This window comes from Capra hircus, chromosome 13 (assembly GCF_001704415.2).
Source record: "Capra hircus breed San Clemente chromosome 13, ASM170441v1, whole genome shotgun sequence".
Lineage (NCBI taxonomy): Eukaryota > Metazoa > Chordata > Mammalia > Artiodactyla > Bovidae > Capra > Capra hircus.
This window is the reverse complement of record NC_030820.1, coordinates 42,549,150-42,570,403: the sequence shown is the minus strand read 5'-3', so window position 1 is coordinate 42,570,403 and position 21,254 is coordinate 42,549,150. Positions and strand designations below refer to the sequence as shown.

The following is a 21,254-nucleotide window of genomic DNA, read 5'->3' as shown; positions in this document are numbered from 1 at the left end:
CTTTGTACTCTTGCACTATGGTAAAGACAAAGGAATCCAAAGAATGTAAGAGGAGAAACTTGCTTAGGAATCAGACCTGAGGAAGGAGAAAGGACGTTTCTTTTCTTTGACAGTCCTCTCTGTTCCTCGGATTGGCTCCAGGACCGTCACAGATCCACAGATGCTCAAGTCCCTTATATAAAATAATGTATTGTTTGCACATAACCTACAAACATCCTCCCATGCAGGGGTGAGTGCTAAGTCGCTTCAGTCGTGTCCAATCCTTTGCGACCCTATGGACTATAGCCCACCAGGCTCCTCTGTCCATGGGATTCTCCAGGCATGAATACTGGAGTGGGTTGCCATGTCCTTCTCCAGGAGATCTTCCCCCCTTGGGATTGAACCTGTCTCTCCTGTATTGGCAGGCAGATTCTTTACCACTAGTGCCACCTGGAAAGCCCCACAATCTCCCATGGTTTTGCACAAATGCTAAACAAAGCTAAACTGGAGAGAGAGGAACAAAAGGAGAGAGAGAGGAGAGCCTGGAGCTCAATCCCCTAATATCACAGATGGGAACACAGGGACCCGGGGCATTTAGTCACTGAGCCAGTTAGTGGGGGGGTAGGGCCAAGCCTGACCCATGAAAAGAGCAGGGGACCAAGGGAGAGAGTGACGGTGACAGAGAGAGACAGACCCCCCCCCCACCCCGTTATTAACCTTTCTCTGTGCATTGGTTTTTGGTTTTTTTAATCTTTTCAGGCTTAACAAGCCCTTTGAGAGTGCCCCCAAGTTTTAAGATGCCTTCAAGGTATAAGGCAGCTAAAGCCACAATTCATGGATGTTTATGCAAAACAACTAAGGACAGCCTCAATGAATGAGGAAACCGGAAGTCTGGGTATTGAGCACAATATCAAGAGAAAGATAAGCTTATTCCTAGTCAACAGAGCCCTGTAAAATGTTCTCCAGGAACAGGGCACAGAGTTCTAAGGACCTCGGAGATGGATGGGAACACTGAGAAAGTGGTTCGCAAAGCGTGGTCCCTGAACCCACAGCATCAGCATCCTCTAGGGATGTGTTAGGGATGCAGATTATCAGGCCTTGCCCCAAATGTACTGATTCAGAAATGCTGGGGATGGGGCCCAGCAGCTGGTGTTTGAACAGTCCATTCACGTGATTCTGAACACTCTGAAGCATCAGAACCGCTGACTTAGAGCTCAAGGCACAATGAGCCTACCTGGGTAAGAGTGGAGCAAACAGACAAAAAAGAAAAGCCAGAAACACAACACAACAAAGATAATGGTCTGCAGGATGAAGTTACCTGGCATACTATACATCTATATTTATATTCATATGATTTATATTCATTAGTTATATAATGTACAGTACATTTACAAATACACAGATACAGACAGATCACTTCTGAGATGGCTGCCTGTGTACTGAATCTTATCCTAATAGCCCCTGGGGATTATTACATGTAAACAGTCATGAACCAACATGCTTCGTTAAGTATTTGGTTAGACAGGGAGCTTTTCCATTTTAATTTAACCTTTATGAGGTAGTACCTCTTATCCCCCATTATTATCATTATCATTATTATTATCAGATGAGGAAATTGATGTTCTCAGAGGTTAAGTAATCTGCCCTCCACCCTCAAGCAAACAAGGACCCAGTTGGAATTTGAACCTACCTCTGTCTAACTCCAGAGCCTGTGTTGCTTTCCACGTGCTAGGTAGCTAGTTCCTACATCTGGACCATTCCTACATCTGGCAACGATCTATCATCATCAGGCTTGTTAACATGCAGATTGCTGGCCCCAGAGTTTTTGATTGACCAGCTCTGGAGAAAGACCCAAGAATTCTCTGCATTGCTAACAAATTTCCATGAGACACGGCCTGCAGGTCCAGAGAATACGCTTTCAAAACCCGGCAAAGCAGAACGTGCACAAAGCCTGGTAGATCTGCCCCGTCTCCCCCGAGCCCTAAGACCCTCTCACACCTGTCGCTCTTTTCTGCTGCAGGGAGAGATGCTCGTGCCGGCCCCCTTCCTGCTGGTCTTGCTACTGCTCCTCGGGGCCCCCCAGGCGGGCCTCTCCCAGAGGTCCCCCATAGCTGGTTCCAGCCTCAGCTGCCTCCACACAGCCCTGCGTGAGGCCGAGAAGAGTCAGCGGAAGGACACGTCGGGGCTGATCAAGCGGACCTTCCCCGCCCTGCCCCGCGGAGACCCAGATGACCAGGAGGGGCAGGAGGAGGAGGACACAAAGAAAAGGACCTTCCCTGGCTCCGTGGGCGGCAGCGGTGGCGGCGGGGCCGGCAGCACCCGGTACAAGTACCCGTCCCAGGCACAGTTCCAGGGGCGGCCATCCCAGGAAAAGGCCAAGAGTGACCGGCGCACCAAGGTCACTCTGTCCCTGGACGTCCCCACTAACATTATGAACATCCTCTTCAATATCGCCAAGGCCAAGAACCTGCGAGCCAAGGCCGCCGCCAATGCCCACCTCATGGCCCAGATTGGTCGGAAGAAGTAGAGGAGGAGGCTGGGGACCCCCTGGGACAAGGACGGAGGTTGGAGGCTGGACAGGGAGGGTTGGCCCGTCCCACCGGTTTGTATCGGAGGGATCGGCCCTGGTTTCCAGGCTGTCCACCCCTCTGCGCCTTCCCGCCTCCGGCTCGGTGCCCCCGCCCTCTATACCTACACACACCAGCGCCCTGTTGTCCCAGATCCACAGAAGGAGGCCACGGTACTGATATGAGACACTGAGGTCTACCCTACATGTCTCCTCTCTCCCTCCCCTCAAGGAGAGGCAAAGGTCATGTCCTCCTGCCCTCCACTCCGCTCTCTGACCCCAAGAAGAGGGGTACAGGAAGGCCCTCCCCTCCCCACACCAACACCAGCCCAGGCAGGAAGGCGAGGGCGCTGAGCACCCCACTCCCAGACCCACATTAAAACCCCTCTCACTCACATTAAAACCCATGGCTTCTTGAACCCCTGACTGCTTTCAATTCCTCTTCCTTCAGTCAGCTGCCTTCAGGCCTCCAAGCTTGGAAGGGGCAGCTAGTAAGACAGGGTACAGGTGAGTCCATTCCTGACCCTCCCAGGACGGTCCCTGGAGGTCTTGGGAGGCATCAAGAGCTTGGCAAAGGCCAAGTTGGCAGGACCCTGTTGGCCATCACTGGATCTGAAGCTGGCTATGTGGCCAGGTCCCACCAGAGGCACAGCCTGGGGTCTGCTACAGAGTGGGCCCCTGGGTAGAACGAGAGACACCCCCAGCTCCTCCCTGGCTTGCTAGGGCCTGGGCCACTAAGTCTGTCATAGGTGCTTCTTGAATCGACAGTCACTATCCAGCCCAGTGCTGGGCCTGGTTAGGGATACTGACGTGGGAGATACCAAGGCCCTTGCTGTCCATGAGTCAACAGTCGTAAGTGAACAGACAAAAACAAAATGTGAAAAGAAGCAATTTCACTAGGGAGTATATAAGTGATGAACTGCAAGGTGATAGCAATTAGTGTAAAAAATATGAGAAAATCAGAGCAAGATGAGAAGGCTTAACATGAGAAGCAGTTCACTAAAAATGGACATCAGCAAGCACCCTGATGGCCTCTGGCAGCAGAGCTTTCTGCATGGTGACAAGTCATGAATACATACAAAGAACGTCTTCATGTGAAATAAACCTCATATGCACACACCACCACCATCAGACACAAAGTTAAGAGACAAACAGACAACAAATTTGGAAAAATTGTTTGCCACACAGGCAAAAGACAAGTATCTTACTGATCAAATATATAAAGAGCTAATAACTTCCCAGGTGGCACTACTGGTAAAGAACCTGCCTGCCACTGCAGGAAACATTTGATCCCTGGTTTGGGAAGATCCCCTGGAGAAGGCACAGCAATCCACTCCAGTGTTCTTGCCTGGAGAATCCCATGGAGAGAGGAGCCTGGTGGGCCACAGTCCATAGGGTTGCAAAGAGTCGGACATGACTGTAATGACTTAACACACACAAACACGCACACAAAATAACTGAAAAAAAAAAATCTCCCTCAAAAAAATAAGCAAGAACATATATATCACACACATACAAATACAAGTGATCCTTAAATGTACAAACAGATGCTAAACTTCACTGCTAAAAAAGCAAAACTGAAGTCTTACAGAATTTGTCACACATCAGACTGACAAAATCTGACAGTAGGCTCACACTATGACTGACAGGTGCAAAGCCTCCTTCTTTCACTGATGGTTGGTGGGAATGTGAATTCTGAGAGGCAATCTGGAAAATCCGTATCAAAATCACAAATTCACTTTACCTTTAACTCAACAACCCTGATTCTGGTGGACATTATTGGAAAAAGCAAAACTGTGCAGTTTTTAAAATGTTAAGCTAACTTGGAAATGAAAAATACCCCATCTCTAAACAGAACCAATGCTCAAAAAGCTGAAATGCAACTGTTTTTTCCACCCTGGGTGGGGGGAAAAAACCCTCGTGACACAGCAGAAAGAATCCTGCTGAGACTCAGAATACCTACGTGAGTCTGGGTTCCTCCTCTTCTGTGTCTCTGAGCAAATCCTTTAACTTCCCTCAGCACTGGTGTGCCAGGAACCCTCTTTAGGAACGAGACCTCACAGAGTTCTCACAAGTATATTTAACATTTATTTTTGTTCTAACAGTGCATGTGACATTCTGCTCACACCAAAGGTGCAAAGGACAGGAAATGGGGGCGGGGGGCGGATTAGCTTGGTTAAAGAAAACTCAAGCAGGTATGACATTTCCCTGAACAACCAAAAACACTAGGAGAACTTTCAAGCTGGGGCTGGTACCTGCCAGCACACCCAAGTTCACAGCTATCTCCTCTTAGGGCCTTTGGCTAGGTGAACAAAGCCTTGAAGACAGCAGCCTCTAGTGGACTTAGATAAGTGGCTTTAAAAAGTTTTGTTTCGCTTTTTTTGTGTGTTGGAGTATAGTTGCTTTACAATGTTGTATCATTTTCTGCTGCACAGCAAAGTGAATCAGCTATATGGGTACATATATCCCCTCTTCCTTGGATTTCCTTCCCTTTTATCATCACAGTCATCATGGACAGTCATCACAGTCCACTGAGTAGAGTTCTCTGTACTATAACACTGGTTCTCATATTTTGCTTTATTTTAAATCATGGTTCCTGCATCACAAAAGCTCCAATCAAGAGGGTGATTAAAAATAAAAAAGAAGATACAGATCATTGCAAATGCCAGAATCACATGCCTTGCAGCCAAAAAAACCCTGAAACATAAAACAGAAGCAATATGGTAACAGATCCAATAAAGACTTCAAAGATGGTTCACACCAAAAAAAAAAAAAATCTTAAAAAAAAAAACGCATGGAGGAGACTGCCACATCCAGAGACCACTACCACTGCCTTCTCCCTTGAGTTCACCTCGTAAAACTAAAATTCTCTTGATTTCACTTTGTAAAATCATTGATGGGACAGGGGAGTAGGGGAGAGCTGTGCTGGTTTGAGTTCCCTTGAAAAAAAACTGTTTTAAGCTCTCTTTTTAAAATAAAAAAGTGTTTGGGGGGCTTCGCTGGTGGCTCAGACAGTAAAAGAATCTGCCTACAATACAGGACACTCAAGTTTGATCCCTGGGTCGGGAAGATCCCCTGGAGAAGGGCATGGCAACCCATTCCAGTATTGGAATTCCATTCTTGCTTGGAGAATCCCGTGAACAGAGGAGCCTGGGGGGCTACAGTTCATGGGGTCGCAAAGAGTCAGACATGACTGAGCAACTTTTACTTAAAACAAGGCTCAAATGCCAAGTGAACCTTCTCCAAAGAGACCAGGGCCTAGAAGACAGGATCTCTAAATGTTCTACCCAACAAGAAACCCTGAAAACAAATACTAAAAACCAAAAATGATTCCTGTTTCCTGATAGCAGAATAATTTTGGAAGCTGTAACAAAATAATCAGCAAAAGCCAAGTGATACCCAGAATTCAATCAGCTACTTTATATAATTCCAAGAAATGGGAGGTACATGTGCTTCAAGGTATGTAGTATTAAACTAAAAGACATTGATTGATAGAGCTGAAGAAAAACAAAATCATCAAATTGTGTAGCTAGCTACTTCTGTAAGAATTACAGATGGAATCAGACTTGAAAAACTAAACATGTGACTCAAATCTAAGTGAGCTATGGGACACTTCATTCTTTTTAAAATTTATTTTTATTGAGGTATAATCGCTAGTCCCAGGTATACAACACAAAGATCCCACATCATCCTTTAATTAATGAAGTCCCTGTTACAGACAGTTGCTAGGGTTCAGCACGTCCATTAGAGCCACAAAGATCCTGTCACAGCCTGGCCATCACCACTTAGGAGCTGCAGCAAGCTGAGAAGTTTATCTTGGGAAGATAACCCAAGCCTATGGGATGACACAGTGCGTTTCTCTTTTGTTTTCTTGGCCATGCCTGGAGGCACGTGGGATCTTAGTTCCCTGACCAGGGACTGAAACGGCACCCCCTGCAGTGCAAGCATAGAGTCTTAACTTGACGGCCATGGAAGTCCCAGACTCAGTGTTTTCTTAAGGAGTGAGCATCTTTACATACTCAGGAAATAGACCCCCAACTTCACTATCATATAAACCATAAGGGCAGGAATTTTTTTTTTTGGTTCACTGTTTATCCTCAGTGGTCAGAATAATTAGGAACACATGACAGGTGTTCAGAAAATAACTGGTGAATGAGTGAATTGACTACGGATCATTAAAGTTCTTATGACATAGGAATCTATGCATAATTAGCATTTAAAGTGCAATGTGTATAATATTTGAGAGTATTTGGCCTAATAGAATTATAGTCAGCCTTATAATTCCAATTTTAAATACACATTTTGAGTAAAGGATTTACACATGTGATCTTAAATAAAAATCTTATTAATTAATAGTTTGGAGAACATAAGAATACCAATCACCACATTTATAGTTTAGTTTATTTGATTTTAAAAGAACTAGAGCTCTTGGGAAGGTTTGTCACATAATTAAAATTCTTAAAATAAATTAAAATGAATATAAGGCACAGTATTTAAGCATTTATCTAAGATTGCAAAGGGGACCAAAATTCATACATATTTAAAATGATTATTTAAATTTTGCTAAACTTAGAAACAAGATTTACAAGCTGAATATCACGCGAGTGTATGTTCCTCGATTCTTTGTCTGGTCACAACAAAGGTTTGGGCTGACGGACGTTAAAGCCCCCTTGGCATGTCGCGGCTCTCAGGTCTTGGATAGACCGTGTTATAGCTCTCACGTCTCTAATGGACCATGTTATAGCTCTTAGACAAATCAGTGTTACAGCTCTATTTTATTTAGAAGATAGCAGGGAAATCCATCTTTGAGGCATGAGGGCAGGTCGATCCAAAGACCCGAGGAGAAGAGCGCCCCAGCGCGCGGGAGAAAGAGAGAGAGAGCTAGCTTTGGCTCCTCTGTTTATACGTTTATCTCTCCCTGGGCCTGTCCTATGTAAACTGGGCCAGCCAGGAGTGTTGTTTGTTCTACCTGAGGTCCTCACTCCAGTCCTCGGACCTTCTTTTGTTCTATTTTCGAGGGCTTTTCCCTTTCTTGTCTTGTAGCCACCGCCATTTTGGACTCCTTTTCCCTGTTCTACCTACCTAACACTGAACTTAAAAATTTAAGAAATTAGGATTTTAATCTTAATTTTAGTAGATTACTAATTTGAAAGAAATAAAAGGAAACTTCTAAAGGTCTTTTCTGAGTTTTCTAAATGTCTTTTCACACATGCATATACATACATACAGAGATACAAATGCCCTTCAGTTCAGTTCAGTCACTCAGTGGTGTCGGACTCTTTGCGACCCCGTGGACTGCAGTATGCCGTCCTGCGGTCATAAAGGAAATCAGTCCTGAATATTCCCTATAAATCGAGCAATTATTTAAGCATTTCACTAGCGCCCTCTAGTGTCTAAAGAGAGAAATAGCACAGGTAAACAAAATATTTTCACGTGGTAAAAGCCTCCAGATCAGTTCAGTCACTCTGTCCTGTCTGACTCTTTGCAACCCCATGGACTACAGCACACCAGGCCTCCCTGTCCATCACCAACTCCCGGAGCTTGCTCAAACTCACATCCATTGAGTCAGTGATGCCATCCAACCATCTCATCCTCTGTCGTCCCCTTCTCCTCCTGCCTTCAATCTGTCCCAGCATCAGGTTCTTTTCAAATGAGTTAGTTCTTCACATCAGGTAGCCAAAGTACTGGAGCTTCAGCTTCAGCATCAGTTTTTCCAGTGAATATTCAGGACTGATTTCTTTTACGATTGACTGGTTTGATCTCCTGGCAGTCCAAGGGACTCTCAAGAGTCTTCTCCAACACCACACTTCAAAAGCATCAATTCTTCAGTGCTCAGCTTTCTTTATAGTCCAACTCTCACATTTATACATGACCACTGGAAAAACCATAGCCTTGACTAGATGGGCCTTTGTTGGCAAAGTAATGTCTCTGCTTTTTAACATGCTGTCTAGGTTGGTCATAGCTTTTCTTCCATGGAGCAAGCATCTTTTAATTTCATGTCTGCAGTAACCATCTGCAGTGATTTTGGAGCCCAAGAAAATAAAGTCTCTCACTGTTTCCACTGTTTCCCCATATATTTGCCATGAGGTGATGGAACTGGATGCCATGATCTTATTTTCTGAATGTTGAGGTTTAAGCCAACTTTTTCACTCTCCTCTTTCACTTTCATCAAGAGGCTCTTTAGTTTTTCTTCACTTTCTTCCATAAGGGTGATGTCATCTGCATATCTGAGGATATTGATATTTCTCCCGGCAATCTTGATTCCAGCTTGTGCTTCATGCAGGCCAGGATTTCACATGATGTACTCTGCATATAAGTTAAATAAGCAGGGTGACAGTACACAGCCTTGACGTACTCCTTTCCCAAATTGGAACCAGCCTAATAAAAGTTCAAATTACTATATAAGATATTTACATGAAAAAACATATTTTATCAGTGAGTATTTTCAATACAGTGAGAAACTTCACAGTGTACCTTCACTCTCCCTGTATTCTGGGTGAAAGTAAGTGAATTCCAAAGAGGCTACACGCAATAGGTGACACCTGAACTGGGTCCAAAGTTGGAATTATACCCCACAGTCATAGAAGGAAAGAAAAGAGAAAGCAGTGAGAAGAAAGAATGAGAGAGGAGAGAGAGAAACCGAGAGAGAGAGAAGCAGTCAAGAGAGAGAAAAACATGGGCAGGGGCAAGCTGTCTAGCTTGACTGGAGTGCGTGAGAACATGGTGAAAAGTATGTGTTTATACACATCATTTCTACCAAACTGCAGTCACTGTCCTCTGTGGCAACAACAGTGTGAGCTGAAAACAGGCAAAGTGGTACATTGTTGGTATTTTATTTGTTTAATTATTTATTTTCCGCAACATGTGGGATCTTCCCAGGTCAGGGATCAAACCCATGTCCCCTGCATTGGCTGGCAGATTCTTAACCACTGGGCCACCAGGGAAGTCCAGGCTTACTGTTAATGTTGACCCCCATTTGACCGAGCATGGAACTTGGGGTCTTGCTTGACTTAATTTCCTTTTTCTTCTCATCGATGAAACTCTAGCCTTGAAACATAAAGCGTGACTCTTCAACTCGGCGTTTATTGTCACCAGTCAGATCTGCATCAGAGACTTCTCCCCATTTCCTCATAATCCTTCTCCAGGACCGCCAAGTCCTCCCTGGCCTCTGCGAACTCACCTTCCTCCATGCCCTCCCTGATGTACCAGTGCAGAAACGCCCTCTTAGCAAACATGAGATCAAATTTGTGGCCCAGACGGGCCCAGGCCTCTGCGACCGCCGTGCTGTTGCTCAGCATACAGACTGCCCGCTGGACCTCGGCCAGGTCCCCTCCTGGCACCTCCCGGGGGGGTCGATCAGTGATGCCCACCTTGAATCCAGTCGGACACCAGTCTACAAACTGAATAGAGTTCCTCGACTTTGTGGCCGCAATCGCCGCATTCACCTCCTTGGGGACCACATCCCCTCTGTAGAGCAGGCAGCAGGCCACGTACTTCCCCAGGCAAGGGTCACACCTGACTAGCTGGTGGGAGGGCTCAAAGCATGCAGCTGTGATGTCCGACACGGAGGGCTCCTTGTGGTGGGTGCTATCAGCAGACAGGATGGGGGCGAAGCTGGTCACTGGGAAGTGTATCCGTGGGTAAGGCACCAGGTTGGTCTGGAATTCAATCAGGTCCACATTCAGGATGCCTTCAAACCGGAGGGAGGCAGTGATGGAAGATGCTGCCTGGCTGATCAGCCTGTTGATGCTGGCATAAGAGGGGCATTCAAGGTCAAGTTTGCCATGACAGATGTTGTAGATGGCCTCGTTGTCCACCAGGAAGGTACAGTCCACGTGCTCTATGGTGGGGTGGGTGGTGAGGATGGAGTTGTAAGGCTCCACTACAGCAGTTGAGATCCTAGGGGCTGGGTAGACGGAGAACTCCAATTTAGTCTTCCCACTGTATTCTGCGGAGAGCTGCTCCAACAAGAGAGACGTAAATCCCGATCCAGTGCCTCCTCCAAAGCTTCGAAAGATCAGAAACCCCTGAAGCCCACTGCAGTGTTCCGCCTGGGGAAAGTATTCATAAATGAGAAATGAGAATTCAGCCAAATAAACCCAGAAGCAGTGGTAACTGTGGGACACAGCCAGTACCCAAAAACAGAAAGTTCTGGTTTACCGTTGTTATCACCATCACAATACTTTGAAACACACTTGAGCGGTTACTTCCGAAGTGGGGAAAATCCTTTAGAGTTTTGCTATAAGCTGGGCATAAACATTCAACTGTCTTTTGCTACCCTCTATGAATGTACGTGTATACGAGCTAAAGTATATGTATATGAGTATATAAATGTATATGTGAGCTAAAGTAAGGTGTTTATCAATAATGAAGAAAATGACAAGCAAAATATTGAAGCAATATAGCTCCCCACCACCACCCCTCAGTAGATGAAATATCTATCACTTTTGTACCCAATCTACTGTGCTGGTGTATAAAAAGCACCATATTCCCTAATGATGATGCCAAACATCAAAATATTTACTAGACAGAGGATTCTCCAGACAGGATTTTAAAGAATTCACTGTCAGTAAATAGAGGAACTGATCTCCAGGGAGGATGTGCCTCCTGTTAACTTTACAACTCTTGGTCACTATTGGAAAATGACAAGTTTTAGAGGGAAGTCTCTGATAACCAGACAAGTCACGAGTCAGCAAAAGCAAGAGTAGACGGTAGCTAGCAGCAGCAGCAGTCATTTAAAAGAGGGAAATCCTGCCGTTTGCAACAACGTGGATGGACCTCAGGGGCAATTAAGCAAAGTGAAATAAGTCAGACAGAAAAAGACAAATATTGAATCATCTCACTGACATGTGGAATCAAAAAAGGCAAAACTCATAGAAACAGAGAGTAGAATAGTAGTTGCTGGGGCAGGGGGCAGGGGTGGGGGGCGTGGGGGGAGGGTGAGGGGGGCGGGTGTGTGGAGAAATGGGAGATGCCGGTGGTCAGAGGGTATAAACTTCCAGTTATAAGATTAATAAGTTCTGGGGGTTTAATGTACAGCATAGTGACTGTAGTTAACAGCACTGTATAGTATACTTGAAAGCTACTAAGAGAATAGGTCTTTTCTTTTAAAGGTTTTTATTTAATGTGAACCATTTTAAAGTCCTTATTGAATTCGTTACAATATTACTTCCATTTTATGTTTTGGGTTTTTTTGCCTGAGAGGCATGTGAGATCTTAGCTCCCTGAGGAGGGATCAAACCCCATCCCCTGCATTGGAAGGCAACGTCCAGTGGTTACACTGAACTGCGAGGGAAGCGGGAATAGATCTTAGATGCTGTCACCACACACAAAAAAGGTAATTATGTGAGGGATGAATGTCTTAACTATCCTGATGGTGGTGATCATTTGATAATATATATGTATATTCAATAATATGAATTAGATCATCTTGTTGTACACCTTAAATTTACACAGTGTTTCCCTGGTGGCTCAGATGGTAAAGAATCTGCCTGCAATGTGGGAGACCTGGGTTCAGTCCCTGGGTTGGGAAGATCCCCCGGAGAAGGGAATGGCAACTCACTCCAGTGTTCTTGCCTGGAGAATTCCATGGACAGAAGAGCCTGGTGGGCTACAGTCCATGGGGTTGCAAAGAGTCAGACACGACTGAGCAGCTAACACACTCTACTCCATATGTCAATTACATCTCAATAAAACGGGGGAGGGGAGGAATGAAATAAAACATTTCTTCATGCGTGGGAAAAGGAAAAAGAAACAAAGGAGTTGACCGGGCCTGTGGGGTAAGTGTGAGGCTTCTCCCCTCCCTAGTAAGGAAGGTTGGCAGTACCAGTACAAGGACCAGCCCAGCTCTGAGCATGCGCATGTGCGGGAGGCTTCAGGGTAGAAGCTGGGTGATGGAGGGGAGGGAGAAAGTGCTGGTGCTGGCTAGGTGGGTCCCCAGGGACCCCGGGCACTCTGAATGGCCCTGGAAGGAGAAGGGAGCCACTTGCCAGCTTGCGGATCCTCTCCAGCACCAAGTCGAGGACCTCCGGCCCCACAGAGTAGCGACCTCGGGCATAGTTGTTTGCAGCATCTTCTTTTCCACTGACGAGCTGCTCAGAGTGGAAGAGTGAGCGGTAGCTGCCTGCACGCATCCCGTCTGCAGAGGGGAAGGAGGTCAGTGCAACCCACACCGTCCCACCCCTAACTCTTGCCCAGCCCCCTTTCTCTCCACCAATATCATAGAAAGAAATGCATTTAAAATGCCCAATTGGCTTTTTTAGTCTAGGGAAAGGTGTAATTATTCCCACGTGCACATTTTTCCATCATCCCACCCTTTATTAGTTCACTGGGGCTGCCCTAACAAATTACAACAAACTTGGTGGCTTAGAACAGGGGAAGTTGGGCTTCTCTGGTGGTGCAGTGGATAAGAATCCTCCTGCCAATGCAGGAGACACAGGTTTGATCCCTGGTCCAGGAGGACTCCACGTGTCCCAGAGCGACTGAGCCCGCACCACAGCTAGAGAGTAGCCCCCGCTCACTGCAACGAGAGAAAGCCTGAGCACAGCAACAAAGACCCAGCACAGCCAAAAATAAAATACATTAATTTACAAACAAAACCAAGGGAGGCTTATGGTCTCATAGCTCAGGAGGCCAGAAGTTCAACGTCCAGGCATTGGCGGGGTTGGCTCCTTCTGGAGGTTCTGATGGAGAAACTGCCCCCTGCCTCTCTCCCAGCTCCTGGTGACTGTGGACAGTTCTTGGAGTTCCCAGGCCCGCAGCTAGTCGTGCCAGTCTCTGGGCTTGTTTCTTTGGGTTGTGGACCCAGTTAAGCACACTGGAATGAACATTACCTACGACAGTAGGCTCCAGGTCCATGAAGAGTGCTCTGGGCACATACTTCCCAGCTCTGGTCTCACAAAAGAAGGAATCGAAAGATGCACCCATGGGCTCTGTTTTAGCAGGTGCCAGCGGATCCTGACCACCATCGAGAACAACGCCATCTGGCTGGATTCCATGTTCCAGGCAATAGAGCTCCCAGCAAGCACCCCCAATCTGGACACCGGCTTGGCCAATGTGGATAGACAGGCACTCCCTCTGAAATGAGCCATAGTAAGAAGTTACAACTGTGTGCGTCTTCCTAACGTGACAACATGAACTACATCACTCAGCAGGTCTGCTCCTGACTGACAGAAACCAGGCTAGCCTATGCCAACAAGAGAACTTGATGATAAGGCTAATGAAAGCTGTGTCATGGAAACCAAAAACCAGGGTACAGGCAAGCTTCAGGAATGACTGAACTGGACTTCCCTGGCAGTCCAGAGGTTAAGACTCCACACTGCCCTTGCAGGGGGCGTGGGTTCTATCCCTGGTTAGGAAACTAAGATCCTACATGCTGTGTGATGCAGCCAAAAAAAAAAGAAAAGGAACAAGTGAATCAAGGACTCTAGTTCAAGGAACATAAATTAAGCACCTATTGTGTGATGAGCTAAGAATGAGTTAAGACATACTATATATGAATAAAATCAAGCTTACTCACCCAGAAAAAAATTTGTTATTAGAAAGGAATAAAACCTAATTGATGTATAGCCTGATACATATTAAAACCCACTGCAGTAAATTAAAGATGTTATCATTTCATATCTTGAGATTTCACTTTTCTTATGTGCTCTAAATAAGAAAAGATGTTCTAAGCTTAAAAGTAGAGCAAATTTCACCAAGGAAACAGGCTAGAGATTTAACAACCCCAAAATACAAAAACTCCATATCATAATAGGCAAAAATGTTGATGTATATAAAAAGGATTTATGTATAACCCTTTATATATAAGACCTATGTATAAGACAATTTTATATACATCATTTTTAAAATACTTGAGATATCTATTAGAAAAATGGGCAAATGACATAAATGAATGAATTACAAACGAAAGAATCCAAAATGGAAAGATTCAGGCAGAGTGGCATTCACGGCATCATTATTTGCAAGGGTAAAAACCAAGAACCAACATAGTTAACCATTCACTTTTTGGTGGCATTTAAAGGAAAATAATACAATGGCATGTTATGCAAACTTTTATATTTACCCCCCCCAAAAAAAACCTACATGACATAGGACATGCTTATGTTAAAATATTGAATGAAAGCATATGTTATATAATTTATATAAAGTATGATGTCAGATACATTTAAAAATGAGCTTACTCAGACGTAAAAAAAGAATGAAATTATGCCATGTGCAACAACATGGATGGACCTGGAGATGATCATATGAAGTGAAGTAAGTCAGACAGAGAAAGACAAATATCATATGATATCACTTATATGTGAATCTAAAATGTGATAAAAATGAACTTATTTACAAAATGGAAACAGGTCACAGACATACAGAACAAACCTACGGTTACCAAAGAGAAAGTGGGGAGGGATAAATTAGCACTTTGGGATGAAAATACACACACTACTATATATAAAACAGATAAACAACAAGGTCCTATTGTATGGCACAAGGAACTATATTCAATGTGCTGTGCTTAGTCACTCAGTCATGTCCAGCTCTTTGCAACCCCATGGACGATAGCCCACCAGGCTCCTCCATCCATGAGGATTCTCCTGGCAAGAACACTAGAATGGGTTGCCATGCCCTCCTCCAGGGGATCTTCCCAACCCAGCAATTGAACCCAGGTTTCCTGCACTGCAGGCAGATTCTTTACCATCTGAGCTTGTAATAAACCATAATAGAAAAGAATATGAAAGAGTATATACATATATATATATATACTTCAATAAAAATAAATAAGTGAAGTAAAATAAAAATAAGCATAGAAAAAAGTCTTAAAATGCATCAAAACATTAACTCTAGTTATATCTGGGGTGAAATTTTTTTTCCTCTTTAAACTTACCTATTTCCTTCATTTCCACTGGCCTCCCCCTCCTCTCCCACTTTTAAATCACCATTCACTTCTCTTTTTTTAAGGCAAACAACCTTTTTTTGTAATTTAAGTATCTACTCATCTAAGAGCCAGGAGAAAAAGTTAAATCCTAAAAATCTAAAAGAACAGCAATTGCTGGCTTTAGCATCCTTGTGTTCTGATTGCCAATTGTCATGAAACAAGTCTGTGCAGAAGGGTAAGAGGTCTATTTGCTGCAATATCAGGACCCTTCAGGCTGTCTGTCTGATCCACTAATAGGCAACTCTGCCCTCGTCTGTCCGTCCATGGCTGCACTTTCCCAAGGTCTGAGTTATGGTTCAGTCCAACTCTTTGTGACTCCATCGGCTGCAGCACGCCAGGCTTCCCTGACCTTCACTATCTCCCAGAATTTGCTCAGATTCATGTCTGTTGAGTCAGTGATGCTATCCAACCATTTCATCCTCTGCCATCCCCTTCTCCTCCTGCCTTCAATCTTTGCCAGCATGGGGGTCTTTTCTAATGAGTCAACTCATCGCATCAGGTGGCCAAAGTATTGGAGCATCAGCATCAGTCCATCAATGAATATTCAGGACTGATTTCCTTTATGATTGACTAGTTTGATCTCTTTGCAGTTCAGGGGACTCTCAAGAGTCTTCTCCAGCACCACAGTTCCAAAGCATCAGTTCTTCGGTGCTCAGCCTTCTTTACAGTCCAACTCTCACATCTGTACAGGATGACTGAAACAACCATAGTTTTGACTCTACAAACTTTTGCCAGCGAAGTGATGTCTTTGCATTTTAATACACTGTCTGGGTTTGTCATAGCTCTCCTTCCAAGGAGCAAGAATCTTTTAATTTCATGGCTGCTGCCACTATCCAAAGTGACTGAGACTGGACCACAGAAAGACACCAGCTGGAGGTTGGGGGTAGTTTCTCTGGCTGGTCACACCCCCATCATCTGACCTGAACTCTGTTCCTGCTTAGCTGCACAAACCCTGTACTTTGCCTCTCTGAGTCATGTGGCCTAACAGTGCTTTATCAGGAATTCAAGTGCACAAATCGAGTAGAACTTCCCTCTTATTGTTTTTCTGTGCCACCATGTCTCTCACGACAAAAACAGTGAACTTCACTTGGTATCAACCAATTTTTCCAATCTCTTTCTGGCACAGGAAAGCCTAAACAGCACATTCCATCAACAGCCTTCTCACACCCCATCTGCAAAGCACAGCTTTCTCCTCTCCCCTCAGGAAGGACTCAAGATGATCTCAGTACATCAGCTACTGTAATCAGAACAAAACTTACCTACATCTCGAGATTCAGGTACAAACTTGAAAGCGGTGGGGGTGGGGTGGAGGTTTGTTGTTTCTTCATCATTAAAATCATTTACATGTGGACTTGTTTCACAACATCCTCCCCTGGCTGTTTTCTACGCAGTCCACCAGTCCACAGGGCACTTGCTCTTAATTATTCACAGTAAAAAGAAACACCAACGTGGAAAAAAAATTGCTGCTCTTCATGGGGGCTATTCCCCTGTGTGATGCAGACATTGGAGTGAAACTGAGCCTTTTGAACTTAGCAAGAATACTTGGCCCAGAAAGGACAAATCTTGCCCATACTGGTTGCAGAAGCAGCCGAGTTTATCTCATAACTATGTCCCTAGGGACAGAAGGCTGTCTCCACCTTATTCTTCTCTTAGCCTCTTCCTCCTTTCCAAACTATCTGTTAAAATAATCACACTATTTAAACAACAACAACAAAAAAAGATGCCCACACAATATCAGTAGTGATGTCCCAGCACTAATAAATGCGGCTTTAAAGCTTACTGGAATTATTAGGACAGCACGGATTTTCTAATTACTTTTTATTTTGAGATAAATATGAATTGTAGATTCATGGATCACTCATCCATTTTTCTACAATGGAAATATTTTGCAGGGTCACACCCAGAATATCAAAATTGATACAGTAAAAACACAGTGGGTTTCCAATGCTGCAAGCACTCCTCATGTAGAAAGGCATAATTTTTCAGATCAAAACAATATAAAACAAACATCCTTAAATTTGGAGAGAGTATCCAACAGGAAGAGACGATAAAAGATGAAAAAAAAAAGCAGTTTGAATGCTTGCTTCCGTTGAAGAATTAAAAAATTCTAAGATACTAAAATTTACTGTGACTGGAACAGAAGAGATTACACTGTTGGTAGGAACATAAATTGGTCCAGCCACTGTGTAAAACTAAAAATAGAACTACCACTTAACCTGCAATTTGACTCCTTGTGTTCCAAAAAAACGAAAACACTGATTCGAAAAGACACACGCACCTCAGTGTTCATAGCACCACTATAAACAATAGCCAAAAAATGAAAGCAAACTAAATGTCCATTGACAGATGATTGGACAAAGAAGAAGTGGTATGGTACAGTGGAATATTACTCAGCTATTAAAAAGAACAAATTTTTGCAATTTGCAGTAAACTGGATGGACCTGAAGTGTATTATAAAGTCAAAGACAAAGATTGCATGTTATCACTTACATATGGAATCTAAAAAAAATAAGCAAATGAATATAATAACAGAAACAGACTCACAAAGAGAACAAACTACTGATTACTAGTGGGAAAAGGGATGGAGGGAGGTTCAAGACAGGGATGGAGATTAAGAAGTACAAACTATTATGTACAAAGAATAAGCTGCAAGGATATAGTACACAATACGGAATATAGCCAGTACGTCATAGTAATTATACATGGAGTATGACCTTTGAAAATTATGAATCACTATACTATATACCTGCAACATATAATATTGTAAGCGACTATATGTCAACTAAAAAAAGAGAGAATGAAAGGAAAGTGGATCTTAAAAGGTGGTCTCCAAACAGAATTATTGTAAGTGTGTATTAATTATTGTCCACAAAGAACTACACTCAAGAGAGAATAAGACAGAGGTCCTTGTACTTCACCCGGCCACGCATTTGTGAGCTTAGCAAGAGAAACCTAGGTCTGAAGTCCCCAGAAACTCTGAAAGCGTAACTAAAAGCGAAGCTACTGATTCCTACAGAAAGATCAGCACACTCTCTCTACAGCAAATGTAAAAACTAAAGAAAGAAAATCTTGGCTCAGTGCTTCCATTGAAGGCAAATCAATGAAGCTTTTCTCAAAAGTAGCAAAATTATAGATGAACAGGTGAAATTCAGAGTAGATTTAAATCAGATCCAAACACAGATATTGAAAGAAACAATGTCTCTTTAAATATTTTGTCTCTTGTATGAAGAATCTATGAAGAATTGTTTGGTGGGGAAAAGAAAGACACAGGACGAGCAAAATTTGCTATAATTATTGACAGCAGCACTTACCATGCTGATCTGAAGGTGCCCCACTGCCCGTGGTAATGACAGGAGGCGCCAGCCCAGGTAAGCTTTATCACAGGGCAGGAAATGACCCACCTGAGGGTTATACACTTAAAGCCACACAGCCTCTTTTCAGTTTTTCACTTTTCTGGGGTCAAAGGAGGTGTGACAGGATTGCCTGACTCCCCTGGGATAAAATCTGTGCACAACCACTGATGGATTTGCTAATGTTTATCCAAATCTGCTTTAAACATATACCTAGGTTGAAAATAACAAATGTCTTTAAAAAAAAAAAATCCTCCTCTCATATTAAGAATGTATGACAACCAATGAATGTTTCACTTGGTAAGTAGTTTTACAAAAACACTGTTTGATTTTTTTTTTCCTCTTTACTCCTTAACTTCACTTTCTATTTCATTACATTTTCTGTGTATCTGTTACTGCCTCTTTGAATCCTGTTTTTGAATTTTTCATTGAAGGGTAATAGCTTTACAATGTTGTGTTAGTTTTAGAATGATTGATTTACACATTAGTTTATATTAGTATACTAGTTGTTGAACATATATACTATCAACCTACACAGTGATCAATGTAATTACATACAGCTGAAGATTCTGGAAATAATCCAGAAGGAAATCCCCCTAAACAGTATTTGTAAATTTATTGTTGTAAATCCATGCTTAAAGGAATTTTGGTGACATTTAGGTCCAATGGCACCCCACTCCAGTACTCTTGCCTGGAAAATCCCATGGATGGAAGAGCCTGGCAGGCTGCATTCCATGGGGTCACTAAGAGTAGGACACAACTGAGTGACTTGACTTTCATGTTTCACTTTCATGCACTGGAGAAGGAAATGGCAGCCCACTCCAGTGTTCTTGCCTGGAGAATCCCAGGGACGGCAGAGCCAGGTGGGCTGCCATCTATGGAGTCGCACAGAGTCGGACACGACTGAAGTGACTTAGCGGCAAGGTAACAGGAACATCTTCTCTGGGAGGGAAATCTAGAGTCTGATTATTACAAGAAAAATAATGAGAGAAAGAGGATTCAGGGAATGTTTGTCAGGTATTCAGCACTGTCCTAGGCAGAGTAAGACATTCCATTTGGGAATGGGATTTAGCAACAGAAAGTTGATCTTTTGTAGGATCAAGATGATTCACCAGACTTTTCACATCTTTGAGTAGCCAGCCCTCATACTAATCCACTATCCTCTGCTCTGTTTCTGCAGTACCTAGTAAAATTTGTCTCCTAGTCATCACTTCCCTAGTGTGTAGCCAGGGCATCTTATAGTAGGAATTCAATAAATACTTGTGAGTAACTGAACAAAATAGTAGGTTACCAAGAATCTAAAAATAGGAAAGGAAGGCTCTGCCTAAAATGACAGTATTCTGCTTACTGATAAGAAACCCCTCCCCACTGAGAATCCCAGTCGACATCCTGGATTACCTGTCACTGTGGGAACTGATGATCACAAATCCCAAAGGACTATTTCCTTTTACACCATCAAAGAGCTAAGGACAGATTCTAACTTCAGAAAATCTCAACTAAGTGCTAGGTTGAAAGGGTGAAATTGTTGTTTCTCTAAGTAAAAAGAGCAAATGTCAGTAATTTCTTAGGTACCATTGACATCCCTGCATGTTCTAAAGCCCTGTCTGGGTGGGGACCAGCTCCCTAGACGACATTTCTGTACTGCTTTACTCAAACTGCTCCAAAGTGGTATAGAGATGATTCGTAGTTATCAGCTTCTTACTCTTTAACTTCTCATTCTTTCTAAAACTGAAAACTATTTCAACATTTTGTACTAACCTATAAGGGAAAAGAATCTAAAAAGAAATATATAAAATATATACAGTATATATTCCTTTACCTGAATCACTCCTGTCCATTAACACGATATTGAAAATCAACTAAACTTTAATTAAAAAAAAAAACTTTTTCCCTGTGTCATGATTCTAGTGCAAGTTCAGTTGCTCAGTCATGTCTGACTCTTTGCAACCTCATCGACTGCAGTATGCCAGGGTTCCCTGGCCATCACCAACTCCTGGAGTCTGCTCAAACTCATGTCCATTGAGTTGGTGATGCCATCCAACCATCTCATCCTCTGATGTCCCCTTCTCCTCCTGCTTTCAATCTTTCCCAGCATCAGGGTCTTTTCAAATGAGTCAGTTCTTCACATCAGGTGGCCAAAGTACTAGAGCTTCAGCTTCAGCTTCAGCATCAGTTCTTCCAATGAATATTCAGGACTGATTTCCTTTATGATTGACTGGTTTGATCTCCTTGCAGTCCAAGGGACTCTCAAGAGTCTTCAACATAACAATTCAAAAGCATCAATTCTTCAGTGCTCAGCTTTCTTTATAGTTCAACTCTCACATCCATACATGACTATGGGAAAAACCATAGCTTTGACTAAATGGATCTTTGTTGGCAGAATAATGTTTCTGCTTTTTAATATACTGTCTAGGTTGGTCATAGCTTT

General features: G+C 43.5%; 2 protein-coding genes across 2 annotated transcripts; one reads left to right on the top strand and one right to left on the bottom strand.

The window, feature by feature from the left end:
* UCN3 (urocortin 3) lies at window positions 2,002-2,964 on the top strand. Its single transcript, XM_018056890.1, has one exon. It carries the CDS (start codon window positions 2,006-2,008, stop codon window positions 2,504-2,506), a length of 501 nt encoding a protein of 166 aa, XP_017912379.1. The 5' UTR covers window positions 2,002-2,005; the 3' UTR covers window positions 2,507-2,964.
* On the bottom strand, window positions 9,157-18,818 carry TUBAL3 (tubulin alpha like 3). The gene is made up of 4 exons (XM_013968625.2): window positions 18,788-18,818; window positions 13,378-13,621; window positions 12,535-12,683; window positions 9,157-10,596 (listed from the first exon to the last, which is right to left on the bottom strand). The coding sequence occupies exons 1-4, from the start codon at window positions 18,788-18,790 to the stop codon at window positions 9,652-9,654; spliced, it is 1,341 nt and encodes a 446-aa protein (XP_013824079.2). The 5' UTR covers window positions 18,791-18,818; the 3' UTR covers window positions 9,157-9,651.